At 35.1% G+C, this 11,598-nt stretch overlaps 1 protein-coding gene across 1 annotated transcript in view; it reads left to right on the top strand.

Annotated features, from left to right (window-relative positions):
- Positions 1 to 11,598, top strand: part of LOC107678834 (poly [ADP-ribose] polymerase 1-like) — a 42,682-nt gene that overhangs the window by 5,517 nt on the left and 25,567 nt on the right. Inside the window, exons 6-9 of the mRNA XM_016474249.1 lie at positions 9,827 to 9,908; positions 10,310 to 10,426; positions 10,616 to 10,792; positions 10,889 to 11,063. Of these exons, the coding sequence (XP_016329735.1) occupies positions 9,827 to 9,908; positions 10,310 to 10,426; positions 10,616 to 10,792; positions 10,889 to 11,063 (551 nt within the window). The remainder of the gene's footprint in view (positions 1 to 9,826; positions 9,909 to 10,309; positions 10,427 to 10,615; positions 10,793 to 10,888; positions 11,064 to 11,598) is intronic.

Here is an 11,598-nt window from a genome sequence, read left to right as displayed (position 1 = left end):
TATATATATATATTACTTTACTACAGCCAATTTAAACATGTTCAGATAATCATGTGAAAAATACAGTTTACAAGAATTGTTCCTCATCCATGCCATGATAGCATAAAAATACCTCATATGTACCATAGATACACTGTGCACAAACTATTACTTCTTTGTGAGTTCTATGATCTCTAAAATTCTTTTGTTTCTCATAGTATTAATTCATAATGATAATCATGTGAAAAATACAGTTTACAAGAATTGTTCCTCATCCATGCCATGATAGCATAAAAATACCTCATATGTACCATAGATACACTGTGCACAAACTGTTACTTCTTTGTGAGTTCTATGATCTCTAAAATTCTTTTGTATCTCATAGTATTAATTCAGATTCAGAAAAATGTAAAAATGTTTTACTGTCTATAATATTTGTTTTTAATGGTAAAATATAGTTTTATAATATAGTATAATAATAATCTTTACTTTTTCTGAATATCAGAGGGTTGTTTCTGATTTTCATTTATATTAATATACATTTTAATGCCATTTAAAATGTAAAAATACATGTGTAACAGCCATTTTATGTTGCCTTTGTACTGAACTATAGTTAGTACCGTTTTATCTACCAAAATATCTACCACCTTTATCTACCAAAATACACTTAATTATATAATGAATGTTTAATAAAATATAAATTTTAATGCCATTTAAAATGTAAAAATACATGTGTAACAGCCATTTTATGTTGCCTTTGTACTGAACTATAGTTAGTACCGTTTTATCTACCAAAATATCTACCACCTTTATCTACCAAAATACACTTAATTATATAATTAATGTTTAATAATCAGAGTATTGTATTGAAAACATAAAATGTCATACTTAAAACCCACACACATTAACTGATTTTGTAGTCTTTTGTAGCAATTGTTTTATATTCCACTGTAATGTATCTTGATAACACCATGCTATTTCTTCTAGTACTATGCATTTACATGCATTTGTATAATGAAAGTTTAAACTATTTGCATATATTAAAATGTATGAATGAAAATAAATTAATGTATACACCTTTTGTCTGTTCTTTTCTTTATGATAGAAATCCAGTTGTGCTCTCAGTAGAGTTCTTACTACATAATAAAGTTAAAGGGGTCATATGATGTTGCTAAAAAGAACATTATTTTGTGTATTTGGTGTAATGAAATGTGTTTATGCGGTTTAAAGTAAAAAAAAACATTATTTTCCACATACTGTACATTATTGTTTCTCCTCTATGCCCCCGCCTTTTTTACAAAGCTCATCGGTCTGAAAAAGCGAGGTGTGCTCTGATTGGCCAGGTATCCAATGCGTTGTGATTGGCCGAATGCCTCAAGTGTGAGACGGAAATGTTACTCCCCTCACATAGTGTTCTACTGAAGAAACAAAGTCACCTACATCTTGGATGCCCTGAGGGTAAGCAGATAAACATCAACTTTTCATTTTTTGGGTGAACTATCCCTTTAAGGTTGTAAAATTACACTCTCGAAGACGGTTACAGTTACACTCTGAATGACTTTGCAGTGGAGTACGCCAAATCCAACAGAAGCACCTGCAAGGGGTGTGATCAAAAAATCGAAAAGGTACATATTCCATTACCTTTTGTTAAAGAAATTATGCTTTTTGAACACAGGAAGTTAATCTGTTCTTCCCTGCTGGTGTTCAGGACTACATACGAGTGTCAAAGAAGACAGTGGACCCAGAGAAACCTCAGCTTGGTCTAATAGATCGCTGGTACCACACTGGCTGCTTTGTGAGCTGCCGTGAGGAGCTATTGTTTAAACCAGAGTACAGTGCTGCTCAGCTCAAAGGTTTCGCAGCTCTACGAGATGAAGACAAAGAGGAGCTGAAGAAAAGGCTTCCTGCAGTGAAGAATGAAGGGTGAGCTTTTGATTTCTTATTTAGGTTGCTGTCATGAATCAAACTATATAAGCACCGCTTTAAGATGGTTTTTGCTGCTTTATTTAGATTTACCAAAAAACTTTGCTTAACTGTTTATTTAAACTGGACCGGTTTGTGTAGCAATTTCTGCTTGAAAGATTTTTCATGGATCTGTCATACATTTCAAAACATGAGCAAAGTTTTGTTATCTACAGAAGCTTATCACAAGTAGGGCTACACTCTTAATTGAAATAAACCACGTACAGCGCCCATTGCTATGACGGAATGACAGCCCTGGAGACTTGTCAATACATAGAAAAGATGGTATCGATTGTACCATACCAATTCGAGCCGGAGTCTGATGATGAAACTGTTGAACTGGCTGATTGACAAGAGACTGATTCGCAAGCACGACTGGAGCAGGACGTTTCTCAGTGGTAAGTGTCAAGTGTTAACAAGTTTGTGATAATTATAAAGTGTGATAAAACAAATTTACTCTCACAACGTAGGATACAGCGTCTTCTTGACATGATGTTAACCACATGGAAATTTTACTGTTTGTGGGCGGGCAAGTTGGTGACATAGAACGTGGGCGGACATTATGCAAATGTGTTACTTTGTGACGTAGAGCCGTAACAGAATAAGATTTGATTTCCTGACGACTCGTTTAGTCGATTGAGAGCCGACGCTTTAAAAAAAAAAAAAAATTTTTTTATAGACAATAACTTTACTTATCGTGCACTGTCGGCTTCACAACTTTGCAGATAGTTTATGTTCACATACAGCTACATGACACACTGCATGAAAGGTAATATTCGAAAAGGCACAATAGGGGCACTTTAAATTAGAGATGCACCGATTGCAATTTTCCTGGCCGATTACGATTTCCGATATTTTTGAAGTGTGACCTGCCGATACCGATTTTTGCCGATTCCGATTTTCTTTCTAAAAACTATAATTGACACCCCTCCTGTGACCCATGGTTTGTCTGTGTGTATTCAGAGCCAGTGAGCAACGGACATTCATAAAAATAAAAAACTGCGTTAACGCGCGATAAAATAATTGTCGGCGTTAATCAATTAATGTGTTAACGTGATAACGCTTTAACTTGCCCAGCCCTAATTTTAAGTTAAATATACTAGGTGTGTAATCCAAACAACTTATTTAAGTTGCACTAACTAATGTAACACTTACTGTAACTTGGAATTTCTCAGTTCTATTTAATTGAACAGCAATCCGATTTATTTGCACCGATTGCAATTTGTTCGATTTCGATTTCCGATTTATTTATTTTTTATTTTTTTGCAAGTGTGACCTGCTGATACCGATTTTGCTGATCCCGATTTTCTTTCTAAGAACAATAATTCGCAGCATATACAAACAAAAATCTATTTTTTTAATGCAAAAAATTATTTACATAATAAAGGAAATTATTCAACATTATAATTCCCCCAATGTGGACTAAGTAACGCTTGAACAACTCTCAAAACAAAGTGCTCTGTGACTGGAAAGAGGTAGAATTGAGTTGCTGTATATAACAAGACAGATGTCATTTCCCACTGTTTAATTGTTTTCCCCTAAGCTTATTAAATGTGTCATCTTTCACATCAAATTCTTACTTTGTTTCAGTTAATTCAGTTAGAATAACAAGAACATGTAGAGTTGTTACCATTCAAATGAAATTAGTATTAACAAAATCTATCTTTCCACTGCTGAGGAAACAGAAGCTGCATCTGAAGTGGCATTAGGTGCATTTACACAGACATTTTGATGAAGCTGAAGTGCCATAAATGCATTTACACTGCAAAATTTCAAATGCATAAATAATTTTATAAGATTAGCATCTGAAGTGGCATTAGATGCATTTACACAGACAGTTTGATGAAGCTGAGGTGCCATAAATGCATTTACACTGCAAAATTTCAAATGCATAAATAATTTTATAAGATTAATGTTTTACTTGTTTTTTAAAACAAAAATAAATGTTGAAAAAATGCAATGATACTTTTAAATATGACTAAACCACCAGTAGGTGGCGGCAAATGTCTGTTTTAATGAGCGAGTCATTTATTCATTCATTCAACCAATTCATTCAAACGGCTGATTCAGAAACGAGGCATGTGACTGTCTTTATGAATGGGCCACTGAATCATTGACTCACTCGATTTGTTCAAAAACGTGGCTTCATTCAGTAACGAAACACCGCTGTGTGTTGCTCGGAGACACACCACTAGTGTTGCTTTCGTCAACGAAAATTATGACTAAATATCATCGTCAACGAACCTTTATCACGTGACGAAAACGAGACGCAACATAAATGCTGGTCATGTGACGATGACTATAATTAAATGTATAATGCAATATTGTTGACGAACGAGACGAGACGAAAATGCTGGTCATGTGACGATGACGATAATTAAATGTATAATGCAATATCGTTGACGAATAAAAACGAGACTAAATGTCTTTTCATTTTCGTTGACCAAAACGAGACGAAACGAAATGTTATAACGTTATTTCGTCTCGTTTAGTCGCATTATTATTATATTGCAGTATTTCTGTTTCCTGTGTCTCACTTCAGTGTGCCGTGTCTGTCGAGAGCAGGGGTGCCGTGTAAAAAATCCTTTTTTTAATATTTTTAAATTGCTTATTATCCCGAGTATTATCCCGCTCTATGCGTGTGTGTGCTCCGCTCAGTCGCTCTGCCGCGACTAAAGAAAGGTTGGGAAACACTGATTTAGAAGACGAAAACCAAACAAAGTTAAGTCTGACACAGAGAAAGGGACCGATGGCCGGCCAGCCGGGGTTCGTCTTTATTTAAATTTATGTGTATGTACTTCTAACATGTTTGGTTGGTAAAATAAATGTAAATTCAAATCAGAGCGTCTTCCGTGTCTGGAATGGATGTATTCTTGAGTCTATAAGGTAACAATAATATAATAAGATAACCTTGTTTGAAATGGGTTTGGCTAAAAGAAAATTTTGGTTTCGTCTATACTACTAGGTACTTATACTATATTGACTGGGTTAAATAGAATTGCATTTCTAAAAAGAGACTAAAACACAATTTTCATTGACTAAAACTAGACTAAATGTCATCAGTTTTCGTCGACTAAAACTAGACTAAAATGTCATCAGTTTTCGTCGACTAAAACTAGACGAAAATAGTCGTGGATAATTCTGACTAAAATAAGACTAAAATGCTCAGACTTTTAGTTGACTAAAACTTGACTAGACTAAAAAGAGTATGAACGTGACTAAAACTAATAAAAACAAAAATGACAGCTTCACACAAAGACTAGACTAAAACAGGCCGCCAAAAACAACACTACACACAACAATTCTGCTGTGGCTTTGATCGGAACTATTTTCGTCAGTGAAATTGAGCAAAAACAGTCAATATTTACTTAGTCACTTAATTTAAACTTCTTGTTTATTGTAATACTATTGTATAAAATAGTATAGTATATGAAACATGGCCGTATAATGTTGCTTACCTAAATCATATTTTGTAAATATCTTTTTTTTCTACCGCAGTATGCATCTATACATTTCTGTGAGTTGCTTTGTGCGTGCTGTCCCTTCCCCCCCCCCACTCAGGCTGTGCAAGCCTCATCTGGCACGACATAAATACATTATCAGTCGCTGTTTACACTGAATGAAATTAAAATTAGAATCATTCTCACGCGAAACGACACATTTACACGCGACTGTGAGTGTGCGCGTGGCCGGCGCCGCTGGTAATAAAACGATCGGCTCTAATCGGCAAGACGTGAGACTGACCGGCCGGTCACCGATCTGGGCCGGTAATGTGAAAAATCGGCCGATTCCGATCACTGGCCGGTCAATCGGTGCATCTCTACTTTAAATAAATATATGCACTCCATGTTTCAGAGTGAAATGAGGCGCTGTGTTCTTTTGCATGCACGTGATTGCGTATTTTCAGTGTCTCAGAGTGGCTCATCTCTGGATGTGTTGTGAGTTTGGGTCACTTATAACGTTTATTTGGGTACACAACATGCACCAAACTTTTTCCCAAATTTATAATGAGAGCTGTAGTGCTTATAAACTAGGTATTGTCAACAAAAGAAATGTTTAAAGGCTCCCTATGGTTTTCAGCCAAAAAAAATTTGATTTGTAATGTTTGAAAATTTCTAAATTAATACTGCCATAAATATTACTATTATACTTTTGCTGTTGAGCTTTAAAATAAAAATGATTATATTATTTTTCTTAAATACTCAATTTTTTTATTTTACTGTGAAATATATAAAACTGGAAGTTTAGAATGAAGTTCCAATCTTGCAGTGGTTAAAACAATGATGTATTTGTTCGATACACATGGGTTGTAGCCTATTTGAATTTAGCAATAGTAATAATCATAATAAAAATAATAATTTTTATTATTGTTATAACATTGATATATAATCACAGAATTTTGGGCAAAATAGTGCAGCCCTATCAACAAGCACAGCAAACCTGAAGTTTTTTTATTTTATTTTATTTTTTCAGAAAAATCACAATTAGATTTTTTCCCCCCAAATCCTATATCCATAGTCTTAAGTCGTAATTAAAAATAGTATTTTCTCTCTCAAATTAAAGAATGTTTTTTCGGAAATGGAAAGCACATACAAAATACAGGTCTGGTTTTGCACATTAAACCATCTTGGAATTATGTTTTCAATCCCATTGAGATTCTTTTCAGTTTTATCTTTGGGACTAGACTAAGTGTTATTGTTCAGGATCTTTGAGTGTTATTGCCTCCTCCATCGTCATGCTGTTCATCGCCATCACCGATGCCCCTGCAGCACAGGAAGATGGCCTTGAACGCATTTCTGAAGGTTTTCATCTTGTAGGCGTAGAGGAAAGGGTTAACAGCCGAGTTTGCATGGGAGAGAATGATAGCCGTTAGTAACAGCGGTAGAGGCACGGGACATGACGGACACAGCAGCAGGAAGCAGTTGATGATATGTAGCGGAATCCAGCAGGACGTGAAAAGGAAGAGGACCAGGAAGAGTGAAGTGGCCATCTTCATCTCTTTCTTCATCTTTGTTGTTCCCTCCGTGTTGGCTGCGCCGCCCCGCTCTGCCGCGATCCTCCTCATCTGACGTTTGACCGTGACGAAGATCTGCGCATAGATGAGGAACATCACCACCAGTGGGGTCAGAACACAGGCGAAGAAGTTGAAGTAGACCATGTAGGTCATATCCACCACCAAGACGAAGAAACAGTAGCCAGACTCGGGCGGAGGCTTGTGCCAACCCATCAACGGCACCAGACCAATCAGGAAGGCCAGCGTCCAAGTGAAACACAAGACCAGCACTGCGTTGCGAGGCGTCATGAGCCGGTGGTACTGGAAGGGCATGAAGATGGCAATGTAACGCTCAATGGCGACCGCCAGCAGGCTAAAAATGGAGATCTGGGTTAACATGATGAGTACAGATAACATTAGCAAACACAGATACAGATTGTGTCGTGGAATGCCCAGGTCTGTCATGATGGCGCAAGGGATCGCCAGTGAACCCACGCAGATATCTGCCACTGCTAATGACACCAGAAAGTAGTTAGTAACTGTTTGGAGCTTCCTGTTTAGTCCCACTGCAACACAAACTAGCAGGTTACCCACAGTGGAGAGGAGGGCTATGACGAGCTCGGCTATCATGTAAGGCAGGTTTATGGATGCTAGGATGCTTGGCGCTGCTGTTGTTGTTGTAGTAGTAGTAGTAGTAGAAGTAGTAGCAGTGGTGGTGGCTTGGGTTAGTTTACCTTGCGTAAGCGTCGACATGGTGGCTGTGGCGAAGTGCAAAAAGGTATTATTTTCATAAGTCGTGTTGGTGTAGAGTAGAGTTGGCAGGAATGTGAAGTTGGCAATAGACTGGCTCATTTTGACCTAGAAAGAAAAACGAGAAGTGAAAATCAGATATTAAGCTTTAATGATTCCTCTGTTCACTTCTATTATGCCTTTAATTTTCACTGTCTGAAATAATGTCTTCCAATGTTAAAGTAAACAAATAATAAAAAACATTAGTTAAAAGCATACAAGTTATCTGATTATCACTTCAATTTCCATTTACTAACTGATACGTTGACTTACATTAATATATGTAACAATAATGGTATTAATATAATTCTGTTTTTATTATCATTTTAATAATATACAGCATTAATGAACCATTAATATTGTGAAATATTACAATTTAAAATAACTTTTTTATTTTAATATATTTTCAAATATTTAAAAATGTGTGACATGATCTTTCAGAAATCATTCTAATATGCTGATTGTGATTTCTTATTGTTAACAATTTTGAAAACAGTGCTGCTTAATATTTTTGTGGAAACACATTTTTTCAAGAGTCTTTGATGATTTTCAAAACAACAGCGATTATATGTAATACAGTCTTTTGAAATAGTAAAAATATCTTAATAGATCAATTTAAAGCATCCTTGCTGAATAAAAGTATTAATGTTTAAAAAGTATTAATTTGAACAAATACACATAAGTATAACAAATAAAGTAGTTTTAAAAAATTGTAAATATCATGAAATTATGAAACATCTATATAAAAAGTAAATATTAATGTACCTACCAAGTTTCTGTCGTTTGTTTCGTATATTATTGCCTTGAGATGTCACTTGATGTTGTTTGCCTATGTTCTGCCAATGCATTTGACTTCTTTGGATCTACTTGGAGAAGTACTTGCATCCATTAGCAAAAGATGTCACATTTATATTAATTTATTTTCTCTCTCCCCGTGTCGCTTTTCACCCATAGCTGTGATATGGGCTTTTATAAGCTTTTCATTCTAATGGGAAGAATGGTCTTGTTTGTGTTTTTCCCACTATGGGTCATCGATTTGACCTCTGGTGCCCATTATCGTCACCCAAATGGGCGTTAATTGCATTCTGGAGGGGAAATAGGCACAGCGGTGATGTTGAGATCTGCTTAAGTGTCTGTCATGAGGTGATTAATTAATGATCGGCAGTATGATGGCCGCCGGATAGAAGATCCTGTCCAGACATGACTGTGACTCAGGAGACTGATAATCTTCTAATGAGCTCCACTGATAGAAGAGCCTCTGGGTTATAACACACACTCATGGGTGACCAGATTCTCTCTGTAGGATTAACTCAAATCCACAAGGTGGAAAGGTTTTCACCATTCAGATCAGGTGATAAGATCTTGGATCACGGATCAGGGTTTGTTTTTTCCAAGTTTATAATGCTCCTTTTTATTTGATGTAAAGGCATAATATAAAATCAGTTGTTGATTATTATGTCCGGCTGTACATTGTACATCTATGTATGTACACCTGATCACTCTGAAAGGGTTTATATGATAACTGTACATTTAACCTGCTTATTACATAACTACTTACAAATACAGACACAACTATTTCGGTGTTATTTTAGTATAATTTATATAATATTAAAGACAGTATTTATTATTGTTTTAAAAAAAATATTAGTTAGCATTCACTTTTATATTTGTGGTTTTCATTTTAATTTTAATTTAGTTAATTGTCTTGTTTTGTTAGTTTTTTATCTTTCTAATTCACTTTTTCAGTTAGTTGGCAAGCATTTCTAATTAATATTTTTAGGTGGAAATAGTTAATCTAATATTAGTATTTTATTTTATTCAAGCTTTATTTTAATAAATGTAAAGAGATTTGTAATAGCTTTTGTTAACAAAAACAATGCTGAGTAGGTTATTAGTTGCCTGGGTAAGTTATACCGTTTAGCAACATGATACAGAAGAAATAACAAGAGAATGTCACAACTGACCAGAAAAATTGGAATTGAAATAATTTGGTTTTTATAAACCATATTTAAGTAATGTCTTTAGGATATAAATGCAATACATTGTGTTTTCATAAAGTGTTTTATGCTCATGCGTTTGGTTGAAAAAAAAAATCTTTCTCAGGAAGAGAAAGATAGACGATGTAGATGGAGGAGTCTCCAAGAAACAAAAGAAAGAAGATGAAAAACTGGAGCTGAAACTGAAGGTATGAGTTGTTTCTGATATCATATGGCTTGGATTATTGTGGATGATTTTTACCTAGTAACAAATTAATTTGCATCAATATAATGTAGAGATTTTGATGCACGCTTTTCCATTTTAGCTTTATTATTTTTACTATCTTATTATCTTCCATCATTTAGCGTTTATTATCTTAAAATGATTATATTGTATTATTGCTAATTTTTTAATGAATTGTATTTGCATTGTATTCTTTTTCTGTTACCTAAACAGATCTAAGAATTTTATTACATTAGTTGTGCTGTCTGTAGAAAAGAGACCGTAGTGTTTTCTCCCAAAATTTAATTGCTTGCTCTTAGATTTTTCTGTAAATTAGAAAGTATATCAGTCTGAAAATGCTTTTGTCTTGTTCTTGATGTATTCTAGGAGCAAAGCCAGCTGAACTGGGGAATTAAGGACAAGCTGAAGAAATTCTGCTCCATCAATGACATGAAGGAACTGCTTATTGCCAACAATCAGGAAGTTCCCTCTGGGGAGTCAAATGTAAGTGTGCAATACAGAAAAACTGTACTGATGTGCTGATTTGACCTCAAGCTCACTATCTGACTAGCATTTTCAATAGCAACATAAAAAGTCAGATACCAAGGAGAATCGTTGACTATTTACACTATTTTACTTTATGACTCTGTGTATCATTTCTCTAATGAAACTGTGTGGCTGTTTAATTGACAGATCATAGACCGCCTTTCAGATTGCATGGCGTTTGGGTCCTTGAAGTCTTGTGAGACTTGCAACGGGCAGCTTGTATTTAAGAGCGATGCATACTACTGTACTGGAGACATCTCTGCATGGACCAAATGTGTATTCAAGACTCAGACGCCTGATCGCAAAGACTGGGTCACTCCTAAGGTAAGTGCTGTAGATCTGTGGTAGTTGCATATTCACACATGCATGCAGGTGAATTTCAGCACCTACCATTGTCCTGCAAATGTTATTTTTCCTCAGGAGTTCAGTGAGATTCCATTTTTGAAGAAGTTTAAGTTTCAACGGCAGGACCGTGTGTTTCCCAAAGATGCCCCTCCTGCAGCCCCCACCCCCTCATCTGCTGCTGCTACTGTGAGCTCAGCCGCCCCGAGTGCGTCTACTGCCGCCAGTAATAACCTCACTGAGGTGCCTGCAGGTCAGTGACTCTGATAGAAACCTTGAGAAATACTCAGGTTTATTTAGTGGTCAGTCATTTTAAGTTTTTGAACAGCGGATACTAGGGCTGGGCGATATAGCTACAAAAATAATCAATGATATGTTTCATATTGTTCGGTATCGATAATTATTGACTTTTTTTATAACCTTTTTTAAAACAGAGCAATAGAAAAAAAAATTTAAATTCAACCACTGTATTTTTAAATTAACCCAATTTATTGAGACAAACAACAAATATTTTTGTTTTAACAATCAAACACAAAATAAAAATTAAACATATCTAATTTCTAATGGTTTATATTAGGGATATGCCGGTATCAAATTCTCATGTTGCGATTAATTGCTAATGCTTTTATCATGGTATACAGTATTATCACGATATTGAAATTTAGTTTTAAAAAAAGTGCTGTCATAATACAGTATAACAGGTTTAATAACTTTTTTCTTATAACAAAAATAACTGAACATTTAAATCAGCCTAGTAAATTTTTTTGTTTACTCGCCACTGATATATA

This window comes from Sinocyclocheilus anshuiensis, unplaced genomic scaffold (genome assembly GCF_001515605.1).
Source record: "Sinocyclocheilus anshuiensis isolate Anshui unplaced genomic scaffold, SAMN03320099.WGS_v1.1 scaffold1049, whole genome shotgun sequence".
NCBI classification, from domain to species: Eukaryota; Metazoa; Chordata; class Actinopteri; order Cypriniformes; family Cyprinidae; genus Sinocyclocheilus; species Sinocyclocheilus anshuiensis.
The sequence above is the reverse complement of the archived record's forward strand: the minus strand, read 5'-3'. Positions and strand labels throughout refer to the sequence as shown.